An 18115-nucleotide genomic window follows, 5' to 3' on the forward strand; every position below is an offset into this window, starting at 1 on the left:
ACAAATCTTCATTTCTAATGTGAGTTTAGTTTTCCTCTTCCATCCTTCAAAAGCTTTTCCATTCCGTCCATGCAAGCAACTAAACAATCAGGATCAATTCCACATCTCCTAACTCACTCTACAATATTTTTTAAAAATGGATTTCACATTTTGAATGCAATGCTTTTGATGCATTCGTTAACATAAAATACACTAAATTAACGTTTTTTTTTGGCAAGCATCCAAAAATAATATGGAACTAACCAAAGTTCACCAAATACAACCAAATAATTTGTTGAATTCTGTTTTCAACTGAGAAATGGAATAGTAACCTTACCAGAAACAGAATGGATACCAGGAGGAGGTGGCTGTCCAGGTGGTGGTATAGGAGGTAACCTCAGGCTTGGAGGCAGACCTGGTAGAGGCGGAGGCAAATGATGGCCTGGCGGAGGTAACTGATGGCCTGGCGGAGGCAAGCCTGGAGGTGGTGGTGGAAACGGAATCATCCCAGGAAGAGTGACATCTTCCACTATTAATGGGTCATTACCATGATCAAAGAGGCAGAGATCGCCACGCATACAGAAACCTTTTTCTGAAGACAAGACATTAAGTTCAGAACATCTGCTAAATGAATGCTTCTCACTCTCATGCAACAATTTGAGATCCTATGTATTCCTTATTCACAAGCTGCCCTGACTGTACTTCGTTGCCTAATCATTTTCATGAAACCTTAGTCCATGACCACAACTGCAGAGTAATGAACACAGTTCAGATCATCACACAAACCTCCACCCCCATTTCCTTCTGCCTCAGAAAACCAGTCAACAGTCATGTTCTCTTACCACCCCAGCACAAACTCGTCTACCTCACTCCATGGGAACATTCAAGAGTGAAAGATGACACACCACTAGATCCAAGGAGAGCTTTCTCCCTGCTATCAAATACCTGAACGGACCTCTCCATTTTTTTTGGGAAAATTTGATTTTAATATTCAGCACAGTAACAAGCCCTTCTGGTCCATGAGCCCACACCGCCCAATAAACCCATGTGACAAATCAACCTACAAACCCTATTTGCCTTTGGAACATGGAAGAAACCCATAGACAAGGGGAGGATGTGCAAATGCCTTATAAACTGCGATGGATTCAAATCCATGTTATTAGCGCTACAATAGCATTGCGCTTACCATAATAAAATTATGTTGCTCTTGCTCAGTTCTAAAAGTTCTTTATCTGTCACTGCAGTATATATTGTACTACTGTATAGGCTGAATTGCGAAAAAATTTTAAACTGTTTCTGAGTGCATATTCCACTTGAAGAACATTTGAATTCAATTTTGTACCCGATAATATTTTTGACTTCCTTTATTCCCAAATTTCATACATCTGCCAGCCCCGTATTTTACAGCTATTAATCTGCCCGCTTTAAAACATGAGCTTTGGTACAAATCATCTATGCCTATCAAAATTAAATGGGAGTCAACTTAAGAGATCAAAAAGATTTTTGCAGCATTAAACATGAAAATTGTGTACTTCACTTACCATCATAGTCTCTGCACCGGCGTTTTGGAGCTATATTTCTACCAAAAGAGTTTGTGCCCGTGTGGTTGTTATAGAAATTAGACCAGCTCTCAGTAGTGTTATCAGGGTGGTGGACAGGAGCTACCACTGTTACAGCACTAGGAGCAGAGGGACCTCCAGCATAATACTGATCAGCAGAACTGCTTACTGACGTGCAGCTAGGAACGTAGATGTTCTCAGAGGCCTCGTTTCTTTCCAGTTCAAACTTTGATCTCTCCTTATGTTGATCTGTTAAATTAAAGACAGATTTTTTTTCCAATGAAATTAAACGTTAAACAAGTTAATATCCAAATGTTATTGCAAGTTTACCATTTGCAACCATCCAATGTTCTCAAATCACACTGTAGTCTTCCAAAATGTTGTCCATATTTTTCTTAGGTCATGTGTTCACATATTAATATTAAATTCTGCACAGATCAAATTATTCTTCGCATATCAATCTTAAACTTGAGTCAGTGGCAATTACTATGTTTTTTTCATAATGTTAACATTTTCTACAGTCCTGCAAGCAAAACCTCAAAGCCTTGGTAAAGTTGCATTCATAAGAACATTAAGAACATAAAAAAAAGGAGTAGGCCGTCCAGCCTGCTCCGCCATTCAATCCGATCTGATGAGACGCTCATCTCCATCTCCCTGTCTTTTCCCCATATTCCTCAATTCCCCAACTATGTAAAAAGCTATTCAACCTTGTCTTAAATATATTTACTGAAGTTACCTTCACTGCTAGATTCACCACCCTCTGGGAAAAGCAATTCATCCACATCTCCATCCCAAATCTACTACCCTGAATCTTCAGGGTAGTATACCCCCTAACTCTAATCTCCCCACCAATGAAAACAATTTACCTATCTCTATCTTATCTATGCCTTTAATAATTCTGTAAGATCCCCTCTCATACTTCTAAATTCCAGCGAGCTCAGCACCAGATGACTCATCTCTGGTATCAAGCTGAAAAACCTTCTCTGCACTGCCTCCAAAGGCAGTACATCCTTCCTCAAGTAAAGAGACCAGAACTGTCACTATTTCATTACTGTTTATGAAATTAATAGTATAGAGGAAGCTATTAAAGGTTTGGTTTTCTAACAGTTTTTTAAAAATTTTCTTCAATGTTCCCAAATGGAAGTTCTTTCTCTTATTTATATTAGCAGAAAACTTCGGTGCATAAAGATATGCTTAGAAGTCATTACTTTTTAACCATTCTCTCACAAAAGCTGACACTTTCTAATGGAATATACCACCTGGTGTCCTCACTGAAAAATAAACAAAAACTTTTGCAAGAAAAGCTGACAGTTTAGAGATGCAAATTTGTGATTTGAGCCCAGGGGAACTATGCTACTGCTTGCAATTCCAAGTCTCTAACATTACAAGAGACAAGCATGTCATGTCACAGTCCATCATTTCAATGATTAAAGAATGTTACAATGGGAGTTTTACAGGTGTATGCTAAGAGCAAGGATCCAGAAATGAACCTGATCCACAAGACATTATGGCTACCTTGTAAAATTATGGAGGTACAAGCATCAAATTGCAACCAGAAATAGCAAGTCTGGAACTATTTCTAACCTGAAATACACCAGGGAGTCAATTATCAGCATGAATCCAACTGTGAAAAACAACAACAGGTGCAGTGGAGAATAAATACTCAACTCTTGTCATCCCAGTACGTTCATCATGAACAACTCAAAAATCACACTCTTAATCCAGAAAACTGAATTTTAAAGTTTGTTTTTGAAAAGCAATATCTTAATCACTTGGATATTTTTTAAACTTGTTCTGCATTCACAGGTAGTCAACTAAATATACATGCAGAATTATACGTAGGGATTTGTTTTATCCTCAAAGTGCAGTACCAGATTCTAAAATTAATTACATTAGGATTTTCATTAAATCTCTGTCATCCCAATTGCTGCAAGAGCTATCCATACCACCCTGTATAGGTGCATGCTAAGACAATACCAGGATAAAATCCTCCATTCTTCTTCCCCCCTGAGATGGCCCAAAGAATTAAGACAAATCACTTTCAGTGCACTTTTATACATTCAGAGATGGCAAGTTAAGGCCATAGGAATGGCCAACCATGCAACTGGTAGGTCATAGAATGCAGGAGTGGTTTGCATGTCATATCCAAGCTCTACTTGAGTTCAAACACTCACTGTGTGGTTGGTTTACTTTGGGCTTATGTGCATTGTTGATGAATGCCATCCCGCGCTCCAGGTTGCAAATGGTTTCAACTCCCCTTCTCTATTGGCCTGCCCAACCTGCACCTCCGCTTCCAGAGTGAGGCCAAGCATGAACAAGACCCTGGGCAGTCTACAGCCTAATGGTATGAACAATGAACTCTCCAGTTTCAGGATGAGTCCACAAATCACCCCCCACAACCCCCATTATCTTGTTCTTCCCCCTTCCCTCTACAATTTTTATCTTTCCCACACATCCATTCTCACTCTGGTTTGATCTTCTTCCACTCACATTTTCCTGAGAGAATTCAATCTCCCCCAACCCAGCATGATGTTTTCATTTGATCCAATTTGTCATTCACCTTGCCCCTAATAGTTTCCAATATATTACCATTACCTTCTCTACTGAATAGTTTCCATCACTGCTTGTCTTTTACACCACTTACCTACCCCCTTTAGCTGTCTCCAACTCCACCCTGTCCCCCTCCACCTGCCTCCCTCCCCTTTTATTCTCTTCCTCTCCTTCACTCATTCCCCTAATGGCCCCAATCCAATCCTGGGTTCATTTTACAAGGGCTCAAATCCCTGCACTGTGCTTTTCGTTCTTCTGAAACATCAACCATTCTTGTTCTCTCACCGATGCTCTAAGCAAAATAATAGTCCACCCGAGATTAACCATGAAAAAATGCTATTTTTCCAAGATTTTAGTCCTACTTTGGTTAGGCAGAGGAAGGAGTTGATGATTTAAAGACAACTGCGTTGCAAAAACTTGAAATATTTGAGGTTATCTGAGAGTTGAAATAGCAGAAGGTAATCAACAATTTTTCAAGACTAAGAACTTCCTGCGAGGTTTATGAAAAGGCTAAGGTTGCCAAGACTAAAGAATGTTTACAATGGGACCGTAAAAGTTGGGTTTCTTTTAAAAAAAATCTTGTATATACTGTTGAAAAGTAAACTATCGAAAAGTTCATGGAAAGCTCAGAAAAGAGAGAAAACTTGGGAAAAGGAGCATGGTGGAGACTGCATTTTAAAGGGGAGAATGGCGCCCAGAGATGAGTATCTATAAAAGATGTCAATGAAGGGAGGGGTTCTTCTTCCTTGAGAAATTCCATGGGCTTTTTTCACAAGCTTTTGGGGTTTCCTGTTCTGTAGATTTTATTTATGTGGAATGCTAAATTAATAACAAAAAAATGACTTACGATTAGAATATGGCAAGAAATAAAATAAGTATTAGAAAAACAAGCAAGTATATCATTAAGAAACACCATTATGAAAAAAAATATTACTGCTGATGAATCTGGGTAACAAAATATTGAATTCATGGTATGACCAAAAAATAAATATATTGATGATTGTTAGAAGGAAGGATCTCTTAAATCTTTTGAACAATTAAGAAATAAATACGGAGTACCTAATTGGACTTTTTCTCCAGCTAAGATCATTCCTAAGAGAAAGATGGGGGCCAAGTTTGGGTCTACCTGAAATTAGTGAAATGGAACAAATGATCTGGCTGGGGAATACATCTAAATTTATAACGTGTTGCAATAATGGAAAGATGTTGGTTTGATTGAAGTGAATAATAAACTAACTAAATTCCAAATTTAATTTGTTAAAATAGACTTAGCAGTGGCTAAGAAAATGTATTGCAATTACTTGGAAATCCAATTCCCCTCTACGTAGAGCACCATGGACTGATGAGATGAATAGTTGCATACCTATGAAAAAACATTACATACAACTTAAAGAACAAATATGATGTTTATTAAGATATGGCAGATATATTTTGATTATATAGGGGCCAATTTTAATTATAAATACAATAACAAAAGGACAACAATAAATGATGTTATAGTATAAATGCAAGTGACTTCCCCCCATAGAATTTTTTTGATGATCAGCTTAACTGTGATCCCTGACAGTGTGTGAATTTATAATGTTTGGGAGGGTGGGGGGGAGAAGGGGGGTTGTTTTGTTTGTGTTTTTGTAAAGAAAGTGTGTGTGTGTGTGTGTGTGTGTGTGTGTGTGTGTGTGTGTGTGTGTGTGTGTGTGTGTGTGTCTGTCTGTCTGTCTGTGCACGCGTGTCTGTGCGCGTGTGTATGTGTGTGTGAGAGAGAGAAAAGAACAAAATATTACAAATGATACATTGGTAATAGATTAGGCAATAAATTATGGAAATAGAAATGGTGGGGGCATTTGAATGTCTGGGAGGCTTTAATAAAATTCACACTGGAGGTCACTGTACAAAAAATCTATCATATGGAACAGGTATACCATTATGGTCTGAGGCAAAAAGCAACAGTCAGATTAAATAATTCCTGCTCTGGATAGCAGACAATGATATGTAGATTTCCAGATTTTCAGTCATTTGGACAGACAGGAAGGGTTTTATATGGAAATGGGACAAATGGGTCACTCCTCGAATGTCAGCTTTATCAGCATGGACAAAGAGAGCTTCAGGAACTACAGTCATGGGTCACTTAACGTCCACAATGCGTTCTGTGAAATAGGATGTTAGGCGATTTGGATGTTTTGCGAACACCATATTATATACTAATGACAGATGATTAGAAGTGGCATGGGTACCAGGGTAATTAAACCATTCCGTTACAGCAACATTTGGTGCTGTGGTATTCCTGCTTTAGAGTAATTGTTGCACCTCACTTTCACCTGCTATGTCAGTTTCAAATATATCATTAATTTTGTACTAGAACATGGTGCCTGGAGAAATGGACTCAGGCTTATTTTCTGCAACACTTCTGCTGGATGCCCAGAATTCTTCAGTCTTGTGGCAGCAGTTCTGTCAGTATAAGTAGTATATGTGACAAGATGCATTTTGCAGTAAGGACAAGCAGTGGTTGTGACTGAGAGGATCAATGAGTGAATTGAGCAAGTTCAATTATGAGGGATACATATGCGACGTCCCATTCTCCGATCTGAATTTCTAAATAGACATATATGTGGTCAGACTTTGCCCGAACAGACGATATGGCGGCACATGACTGTTTTCCATGCTGTATGGTGTTCTAACTCAAATGTGTTCAAAATTATTCTGCTATGATTTTTTTTTAAACTGCACAGCACTTTTTTGCAGGGTGGAGAAGGGGCAAGTTTTCATTAACAACACAAAGCAATTTTGCTCACATATTCTGTTGTTACCTTTGTTGGTATTGTCAATTTTTGCTTTTTTTTTATATAATTCATATTAAAAAGGTAAACAGGAAAATTTTCCAAAATAAGAAAATTAATGAGTATTAATTGTTGGGGTCAATATCTTAGTGAAACTTGTCAACAATGGTTTGAATTCAGAGTGCAGGAAAATCTTGACAAAAACCAAACATGCATTAAAAGAAAACATCCAACTAAATCAATGTTATTCAATGCCAATATGAATAATCATTCAACAAATACATTATGAACCATAGCACATCATCCCATGATTAAAACTATACAAAGAACAAATGCAGCCACAGAAATCTGGTCAAAAACTAGTCAAGCTCATTCACTTACCCCTGCTTGTGCTGTTACTGCGGCCTAGAACTCTATTCCGATCTCGACTGCGACTTCGACTTTTGGCCTTTGATGGACTGTGACTATAACTTCGGCCCCGACGACGATCGTATCGATCTCGATAAAGATCTCTAGAATGGGGATATCTTTCAAAGTCTCTGCGCCGTCGTTCTTCACGTTTTTTCTCATCACGATTTCTATTAAATTTTTAGAAATTTAAACTTCAAAAACCTGCAAATTTATGGCCCTGTGGATTAAACTCCCACACAAACTTTTATGGCAGAGAAAACAATCAAACTCATCTATTTCTGCTATCTTGTTGGACAAGATTAGGAGTAGCAGAGGCTATATCCATTCAAATAAAAGAGCATGCAAGGCTGGACAGGATAGGCTCAATGTTTTAGTAAACTAGCTCAGTGGAACAGCAGCAGGCAGAAACAATGGGCTTGCTTGTCTTGGAGATGGAACCGGCAGTACAGGTTGCAAAACTATCAGCCTGGAGACATTTGAGGGGAAATCTCATGATCATATGTTACATTACATCCAAGCTTCCCAAGAAAGCTGTTTATTACTATAGGTACTCCCCGACTTATGACAGTAATTGGGATTGAAGGATCGATCGCATGCCGAAATGGACGCAAATTGGAATTTTACCCACGCGTATGGAGTGCTGAAGTCTTACAGCAAACTTTCTATTCAAATTTGTTTTCATCGTAGATTTGACAATAACAACTTAAAGCTTCCTGAATTTGTCAATCAATCTTGGTGAATCTTTCAACATTCCGGTCCTTTTAGTTGGCGTTCCGGGGTCCACAGGCTGGGCACAGCCATCTTGATTCCTGTGTGCTTGCACGAGTCTTCAGTTGGTACATGCGTGGTGGGTTTGCGCACTGGAATTCAGTTGGTGTATGCGCAAGAGTTCATTTAAGCGCCCTAACGATATTGAATTTGTGCCCTTAACTCTTGCGCATGCGCCAACTGAACACCAATATGCGAATGCAAGTCGGGGAGTACCCGTACTTCCTGCTTTATGGCCATTAACAATGCTGTATTCAGCCAAACACTAAGGGTCTTTTACAAAGCTCTTCATCTTCTCAATGTCTTCATTTTCTTTAAAACTACAGTATAATTTTAAAAAAGCACATGGAAACTGAAAATATGTAATGACTATATCATAACAAAAGAAACATTGACACACCTCAAACTTTGCCATAGTTTTTAGAAAACAATGCAAAAGGGCATCTTTCCTGAGAGTGATTTCTCCAAAATGATGAAATTGTACAGATTTCATTTTACTTGATTTCACATTCCTTACCAAAATTCACATTTAGCACCAAATCTTTGACTAATGTCAAATGAAACAATGATATGCAAACAGAGAACAAGCTCAAGTTTAAACACAAATTTTTAGTTAATAATGAGAGTAATATTTCTTACCTTGTATCAATAGGTCCTAAAAGGGGTTTAAAAGGACTGTGATTTTTCTTTAATAAAGGTTTTCTAACATCTTGGTCCTCATCATACAGGGGAACCTAAAATAGCAAGCAGCAATCAAAAAAAGTAAACCAAAATGCTCATTCGTTGCAACAGAACAAAAAATTGTAAGCAAAATAACTCAATGCAGCTCCTTTATTCACCATAAAATTAAACTGAAAAAGTGGTACGACTCAATCTCAATAATCCCTCTGAGCACTACTTCAAAACTTGACCTGCATCTCCATTTAAAAATAGGTACTTTGCCAAAGAGTTTTATTTTACCAATGTGAACTAGTTTTTTGCAAATTGTGAAAAACTGCAGGTATAATTTCACATAACAGCACAACAATATTCTCCAATGAAGTTTTTAAAGTAGTTTGATTCTGCTCTAAATACATAGCTTGGCGTTCCTAATTTGTGTACTCTTGCGTTGGCCGATCTGTTGTCTCCCTTCCATCCACAAAGTAGAACTTTGCATCCTTAAGCTTACACCATTCAGTTACAATGCTTGTTGACACTTACAACGCTACCAACTGGTGGTCCAGCACATATTGAATCTATAGTATTGATCTATACTAAATTAATTAATGCAAACTAAGGTGTAACTAATATTTGTACAAATCTGTAGCTAGTCAGAATTTTATTGTCATGAACAAGTTATGAAATTTGGTGTTTTTGAGGCTCATAATATACATGCAAGCAAGTATATTATGACATTAGCCTACAAGTGCAAATTTTGAGAATTCAGATGACAGCAATGTACTGAAACCAAGTTCGATGACCCACTGAGTATTTATACTTTAAAAGAAAAAATAACATATAATTTAAGAAATAACATCACAGTATTCGAACAGACCGTACATGGAACACAACAGAGAAGTCCTACCGCGGACCTCCACCGCCTAAAATGACAGAAGGAAAAGAAGATGAAATGAACTGACCCAGTGTGTAAAAGTGGATGACACAAATTTCTTGTTTATCTTCATTGTGTGATGACATTGTTTCATGGGTTTAATGTATCATATATGTTGAACATTGAGTGGGTGGGGAGGGGGTTGAAGATGGGAGGGAAGGGAGGGGGGGGGGAAAGGGGAGAAAATGGCACTGCGTATATTCAAGAGGGAAATGTTTGTGTGTATTTTGGCCAGTATGGTTCATAGCGTGAAAAATTTAAAAAAATTTTAAAAATAACAATTCCCAAACTTCAAGACATTTGAGGGCAATTTCTCGGGTCCAGTCACAATCCAGTTCCAAATGTCTTATACCAGTTTCAACCTGTATCATTTATCTCTGGGATAAACCCATATTATAGAGAAACATTCTCTTAATTGTACCAAAGATGAAATAACTGAATATAAAGAAAAAGTGGATGCATATTGAATTTCTCTCTGCATCAACTTGGCTTTAAGACATGGGCAGCAATGGCAAGATTGCTTTTAAACTGCAGCTCTCTCTCCTGAAGGAGATTAATAGCTCAGAGAGGTACACTATTACAAAAAAATTACAAATGAAAAATAGATTTATCACTCACTTCTTTTTTGTCCTCCCTCTCTTGCCATGTAGGCTGCATGTCCTGCTTCAACGTCTCCTGGACAAGCTGTTCTGGCCGTGACAGATAGTTCTTTGTGCTTAAAGCATCAAAAAGTTTGTCGACAAAACCAACAGTTTCTATCAAACAATCATAAAGATGAAATTGTAACATGGAGAAACCAATTCATTAAATAATTTCATAAAAACAATTTAATAGCTGCATGCAATCAGTGCAGATATATATTACACTTTAAAGACCTTACATCCTTATACTTAAAAAGATTGGTAATGACTCCTTTAAAAAAAAGGCTAATTATTTGTTAACTCTTGTACCAGAAGAAATCAAACCAATAGGAAAAAGTGCAAAAATGGTTGGTTTTCTGCAAAAATTTCCCTGCATGTTATCTAGTTGATAGAGAATAAATAAATGACTTATTTTCACATTAAGAATACCTAGTGCACAAATATAAATTTATTTAAATATATTTTGAACAATTCTGGAGAAACTCAGTGTCCTTTATATTTCTTTGGCTTGGCTTCGCGGACGAAGATTTATGGAGGGGGTAAAAGTCCACGTCAGCTGCAGGCTCGTTTGTGGCTGACAAGTCCGATGCGGGACAGGCAGACACGGTTGCAGCGGCTGCAGGGGAAAATTGGTTGGTTGGGGTTGGGTTTTTCCTCCTTTGCCTTTTGTCAGTGAGGTGGGCTCTACGGTCTTCTTCAAAGGAGGTTGCTGCCCGCCAAACTGTGAGGCGCCAAGATGCACGGTTTGAGGCGTCCTTTATATAGCAAAGGACAAAATACATAACCGACATTTCGGGCTTATGCCCTTCATCCTGGAGTTCATCCTGGAGTTCCTCCAGCTTTGTATTTTTACTTCAACCATGGCGTCCGCAGATTTTCGTATTTTACTTTTGAATTGTCATTTGAATTGACTATTTACATACATCGGCCACATTTTGTTTTGCAGACAGAAGGGAGATGGAAAAGAAAGTTTAAAAAAGTGGAAGGTGCATCCATTAATTGAATCAAATGCTGGAAAATGGACAAAAAAAAAATTTCAGTAATTATCCAGTTAACTTTATGAATATATCATAATCAAAAATAATTCCTCATCTGAAGTATGAGAACAGTTTACTTGATATCAGTTAAGAGTCACAATTTGAATCCAAGAGTAGAATAACTTTGACCAATTTTTGTAAATAATGTACTTTTAGGTCTTTGCAACACATGAACAAGAACATCAGGCAAGACAAGTTGGGTCTCAAACATCTTAAAAATATTTTACTAGATTTCACATGTTTAACACTCAAAAGTATTACAATGCTGGAAATGCTGTGAAATTGCAGATGAAAGCTGAATCACCTTCCCCATCCATGGGGATTATTAACTGGTCAAATTTCCAGATTTCTTGAGGACATGCATTTGTGTCACTTAAGCACCCTTTCTCACTTGCATCCCATTAAATTGGCTGTTCAGTGTCCTGGGATAGGACACACTTGGCCACTCCTAACTGGGACAGTGAACGCTTTCACACTTGCAAGGAGACATCCTTGGGGTTAGGACTGTCCTACCTTCTTCTGGTTATGTCATGATGCATCGAGTGATGGTGGACCTGCCCTAAATTATGATCATATATTTGAACAAAATTAATCAAGCATAATTATAACGTAATTAAGCTTTATGTACAGCACAGTATAAGCCCATCAGTTCGTGTTGTTGTTGTTGTGTTGACCAATATAAATCTTTATAACGAGCCATAGGAAAGTCCAAGCAATAAATAGTAATAGCAGACAATTTTTAAACAGGGTTGGAAAGTTTGTAGTGCTATAGCGCACGATTGATACAGCTTGCAAAGTTAGTAGCACTATCCCATACAATTTAAACAGCGTGGGGAATCACATACAATTTAAAAATATCATGGGAAAAAGTGATGGCGGACCTGCCCTACCAGAATTCCATGCGGCAGAGAGGGACTGTATGCCTGACTGCATACATGGAACATTCATAGAGAGGGTTCTCTGACGCACGGTATTCTGGGAAGTCAGTTTGCCGTTGCTTTCCCCCCTCAGTCTTTATAAACTGTGTGCTATAGCACTACCAATTTTCCCATGCTGTTTAAAAATTGTCTGGTTTTGCTATTTATTACTGTTTATTATATTTATTTCCTCTCTCTCTCCTTCACTGTGACATTCGCATGGGAAAGTTTCTTCCTGCACTCAAGCAAAAACTTGACGCCAGGGATTGTACTAAGGATTGAGGCCATCAATTCCCAGTGTGAGAGGACATCATCTGGCACCGGCATGGAGTTCATTTTGCTTTCGCACTTGCTACTTTAACGGCCGATTAGCGTTTTATTCCTGGGATCACTTGCAAGAGTGAAAGGGGCTTTAGTCTTTTCTTACAAAGAAAAATGGAGTCCCTTGCATGTAAAACTTTCCACCATATCCCATATTGGTAAAAAAGTTTTTTTTAAATCTTTTCTTCCAACTATAAAACGATACCAGTAATTTTTCTGAACTCTTACTTTTCTCATGCACCTGCACAAAAATAATAGCTCAATTTCTCAGCATCAACATATTTTAGAGCTAATAGATTTGGTTCATTAGTAAAATACTAACAACCCAGCATAGAATCTTCAAATGTAGAAAATCAGCTCAATACCACACTTCTTACGCTGCACCTTTTAACAAAAGTTATGTGACAAATTATATTAAGTAGATATCTGACTGGTAGAAACTGCGACCAGGCTGAATTTATACATTTCAGGCAATTTCCAAAATTTTTCAGGAATCTGTGATTAATCTGTGTACAAATTTTGGAAAAAATATACCACGGTAATTCTCTGGACAGCTACTGGAAATAGTATGTCACTTTCCCTACTATCAGGAAAATCTGTGTCATTCATGACCAAGGAAACTAAAAATATGCCCTATTTCATATCATTTTAAATTAAAATATCCTCACAAATATTGCATCAATATGAAGTGACGAATTTTAATTGTTAAAGTAAGGCACCATGAACCAACTTAGAGAAAAAAAACAAAACAGAAGGTACAATTGTGTCAACCACACAACAAACTGGACTTGGATGACAAAAGAATATAAAATATCCAGCCCTCAAATATTTAGAGATCTGCTTTACACATTTGCACATATACCTCAGAGCATAGACTCCAAAGACAAACATTTTTACATTCTCCGTTTTGCAACACCTTGAACAGCAAATAGGACTTACTTGTGAGTCTTTGCATCTTAGCAGTAAAAAATAGATTGCTGAATTAAATTTTAAGAAATTAAACATTTGAATGCATTTTCAGTGGGTCCATGAAAAGTCTATGCAGTGGTCAAAACAATCAGAGGGCCAGAATTTTTTGCTAGCATTTACCACTGAGCAACAAAAAGTTTAAAAAGATTCAAAAAAGAAAAAATTACCGATAATCAACAATTGCACAATAAAGGCTACTGAAGCTCAGATCATGCCCAGAGTAGCAAGTTCCCGGAATTCATCAGACACATACCTCACATCACACTGTTTCTTCCAGTTTGTTTTGACACATAACCCATCTCTGCAAGGTTGGTTCTCAGCTTACTGCATGTTCAACCTCAATCACAGTAGGAACTACTCTAACATCAAAAGCTACATTTAAATTGAACGTGAATGGTGTGAAAACAACAGGATGCAACAATGTTGAAAAACTCATGTAAATAGATTTAAAAAGTGAATTTTAGATCAATGAATTAATTCAAATAAAAAGATAGGGTTACCTTTCCTGAAGCTGCCTTTATTTCCCTTCCTTACAATAAGCTTCTGCACTTCCAGCAGGTTCAGTCAGTAATTTTTTTTTTTAAACCTGACTACTGGGAAATAGGACTCATTTTGTGCAGCTCTTCTCAACTCCCTGAGGAATTTACCACTGCATGTGCCAGAAGGACTTCTGCAAGTCACCAACAAGTTCACCAGCTTCCTGGAGCCTGCAGATGCTGGAATCTGAGGCCAAACACAACTTGCTGGAGGAAATCAGCAGGTCCACGAGGCCAAAACAATTTATCAAGACTTTATCCAACCTTGATAATGGGCTTTGGCTCAAAACATTAACCATTCTTTCAGATCCTAGTGATACTGCTTGACGTGCTGAGCTCCTCAGCGGATTACATGTGGCTTCAGATGGCACTCAGTTAAGTCTCAAAAGCCAGAGATCAAGCTTTTAAACCTATGATCTGTGAATAAAGGTAATCTTTCTCTTGGATTGGTACACAAAAGTTCTGGAGAGACTCAGAACACGTAGTATCATAGGAAGAAAAGGGTAACCAATGTTTTAGGCCTTAGTCCTTGAGAAAGGACTGATATGAGCAAAAGGTAGGCAGATTGGGGTGGGGGGGGGGGAGGGTGTGGGGAAGAGAAGAGGAGGGTATATTATCTTCAGACACACCTTCCCCTCTCCACAGGGGCCACATCCTCCAGACCTCCCTCATCCACCCATCCCTTCCTACCATTGCCCCCTCGGTACCTACCCCGTAACTGCAAGAAATGCTACACTGCACCCATATCTCCTCCTCATCACCAAATGGATCCCAAACAGTCCTTCCAAGTGAAGGAACACTCAACTCTGCAGGGGTCATCGACTACATCCAATGCGCCAGTTATGCCCTCCTCCACATCAGAGATTGGACGCAGATTGGGAGATCGTCCACTCCTTGGCTCTGTCTTCTGCAGTTACAGAAACCTTGCAGTGGCCAACCATTTAAATTCCACACACCATTCCCATACCTTCCAGTGGCCAATTTAATTCCACACCCCATTCTTACACCAACACGTCTATCCATGGCCTCATGTACTGCCAAAATGAGGCTCCGTACAAAATTGAGGGAACATCTCATTCTGTCTGGGCACTCTCCAATTAGACAGCATTAAAATGGGCTTCTCCTGTTTTTGTTTAACCCCTCCCCCGTCTCTCTACTCTGAGTCTCTCTTTCAATTTTCCAGCACCCCATCCATTTCCCTCTCTATTCAGAGAGCTAGCCTCTTCCCCAGCACGTCATCTGTAAATTTAATGAGAAACGTTTGTACATATTTTGGTTGATATGGTTCATAGTGTGAAAAATAAAAAAAAATTATATTAAAAAAATTCACTAATGAGCCTCCAAATCCCGACGCAGACAAGAGGAAAACATACAAACTCATTACAGCACTGGTTTGAACCCAGGTCGCTGGTGTTCGAATAAATTGTGCAGACCAGTTGGATCAAAAACAAATGTAAACTGGAATCAGTTCCTTTAAAAGTCAACAAGAAAACACAAAAATCTTACCTTTTTGCAGAAATACGTCCAGTTGATCAACACACAATGCCTTCAATTCGTTTTCTGGCTTGTCTTTCTTAACTAGAGCCACAACATATTTTGCCAAAGCTGAAGGATCAGCGTCGCAACTGTAAAATAAGAGGTTTTTTTTTTAAATCACTTAACTGATGAAGGCAATTTGAATGTTTTGCTTCCCCAAATCAAAATTCATGTCTTCATTTTAATAATAGAACAATGAACCTCAAAATTAAAAATACACTTCACTATAATATAATCTTTCCAACCACAACTGCAGAAATAGCCATCATTGTTATAGTAAAGAAAAGGCCATTCGCCCCACATGGTCTCCTCTGTTCAATATGTTCACTGATCTACCTCAGTAATGCTTTCCTCCAATTGCCCTATGTTCATTAACATTAGATTTCACATTTATTGTCAGAGTTCATACATATCACATACAACCATGAGATTCTTTTTCCTGCAGGTGAGGCAGAATTACCACTATTAATAGTACACAGCTTATACATATTAACAAAAACTGTAAACAGATAAAGTATGTGAACAAATTGTGCAATACAGAGAGAATTAAGAAAAATATCAATAAAGTGCACAAGTAAGAGTCTTTTAGTGATTCCCTAATTGAGTTTGTTGTTGTGGAGTCTGATGGTGAAGGGGTAGCAGCTGTTCCTGAACCTGGAGCTGTGAGTCTTGTGGCACCTAGACCTCTCTCCTGATGGCACAGTGAGAAATGAGTGTGTGCTGATTATCAAGCAATTATCAATAATTGCTGATTTACAGCATTCCCTGGTGGGGAGGGTTTTGCCTATGATGTCCAGGGCTGTATCCACTACCTTTAGGAGGCCTTTACCCTCAGGGGTATTGGTGCCCCCATACCAGACCGTAATGGAACCAAGTCAGCACATTTTCCACCATACAGCTATGGAAATTTGCCAGGGTTTCTGGTGTCATTCCAAACCTCTGCAAACTCCTGAGGAAATAGAGGTGCTGACTTGCTTTCTTCATGATGCCATTAGTGTGTTGGGTCCAGGAAAGATCCTCTAAGATAGCGACTTCCAACAACATCCAAGAATCTTCAAGTCCACATCTTAAATACAGTACAACTCCGATTATCTGAAATCGGATTCTCCAAAATCCTCAGTTATCCAAAAAATTTTCAGAGCCGAAATGACTGGGGAAATCAGGCTCCTGGCGGCGGCGGCGGCAGCAGACCTCTAGCTCCCCGGGCATGAGTGGGACCCTCAGGCTCCTAGCACAAATGGGGCCTTGGTGAATAGATGTCGGTGATTGGCGTGGCCAGCATTTTTTTTGGTGAGAATGAAACATTATTTTAATGCTTAAAAAGCCTTCTCTTGTTGTTGCTTTAAACACTTTTACAAGTGATTTGCTGTTGCTACTAGGTTGTTTTTATATAATGACCTGTTCTCCAAAAAAAGTTTATCCAAAATAGGCCCAGTCCTGACCATTTTGGATAACCGAAGTTGTATTGCACATTCAACCAATCCCAAACTTGAATTGTTCTCCTCTTCCCTGAATACTATCTTATTTTAAAATTGACAAGATTATTAACACCTATCCAGCAGAAACAGTACTGCACTCCATATCTCCTTTATTAAACCCCTTAACAAGTTTGTATGGTTCAATTAGACCACCTGTCAAACGGAGGAAAGTAGACCCAATGGATGACTCTCCTTGCATAACAAATCTGCCTTCCCAGGATTTCATTTGCTGAGTCACTCCTACTATTTCAATTATATCCTTCAATAGATAAGGAAACAAGATCCATTTTCTGATTTAATTTTACATTTCCAACAACTGCAGTTTACTGTGTCAACTTTTATTGATGCTTCGCAAAACAATGCACCATTCTAGAGCCTTAATTAGCATTCTTTATAAATGCACAAAAGCCAAGTCAACGTCCTCTCCACTTTGACATCGAGAGCTGGATTAGATTGATGCGGCCACATTTTTGCAAAGTTTGCATGATATATTTGCTAGACATTATTTTTTGGGGGGCTGTTTACAAAACAAAAGGGAGCAATTAATTATCTTGCACTCTATTTTTGAACTTGGGTATAACTCATTGATCCAGTGTTCTAGCCATTTAGTGCGTAGCTATCTTCCACACACAGAAATGTGATAAATGACCATATCATTAGTTTTAGTCACATTGTGGAAAGGATAGCACAAATATTGTGGCTATAGGAGCTCAGAAGTTATTTTGTCACATGATTCCCAAAGTATTTACCACGCTCCAAAGATTAAAGTCAGGAAGACACTCACCTGAATGAATTCAACTCCAACACCACTCAGGAATCCAAACATCCAAAAGAAAGCACCAACAACCAACTACCCAGTTAACTCCTTCACAGTAGCTATGAAAAAAAACTGACAGCACCTCATCAAGGCTTCTTTGGCATCACCCACCAAAATTATGGCATCAACCACTTCAACAGGTGGAGAGGTAAAAATTAATTTCTAACCCAAGTCTGACACATCGCCCCAACATGTGGAGGCTTTGCTATTTTTGGCTCTAGATTTTATAAT

General features: G+C 38.4%; 1 protein-coding gene across 5 annotated transcripts in view; it reads right to left on the reverse strand.

Annotated features, from left to right (window-relative positions):
• Positions 1-18115, reverse strand: part of rbm27 (RNA binding motif protein 27) — a 122535-nt gene that overhangs the window by 70046 nt on the left and 34374 nt on the right. For 4 of the 5 annotated variants that reach the window (XM_069898128.1, XM_069898127.1, XM_069898126.1 and 1 more), the window contains exons 2-7: positions 15560-15678; positions 10251-10387; positions 8681-8775; positions 7244-7440; positions 1521-1787; positions 317-571 (exon numbers count right to left, since the gene is read on the reverse strand). In XM_069898128.1, the coding sequence (XP_069754229.1) occupies positions 317-571; positions 1521-1787; positions 7244-7440; positions 8681-8775; positions 10251-10387; positions 15560-15678 (1070 nt within the window). The remainder of the gene's footprint in view (positions 1-316; positions 572-1520; positions 1788-7243; positions 7441-8680; positions 8776-10250; positions 10388-15559; positions 15679-18115) is intronic. The other variant, XM_069898130.1, reaches the window with a different exon arrangement.

The sequence above is a fragment of the Narcine bancroftii genome, chromosome 9, assembly GCF_036971445.1.
Source record: "Narcine bancroftii isolate sNarBan1 chromosome 9, sNarBan1.hap1, whole genome shotgun sequence".
Lineage (NCBI taxonomy): Eukaryota > Metazoa > Chordata > Chondrichthyes > Torpediniformes > Narcinidae > Narcine > Narcine bancroftii.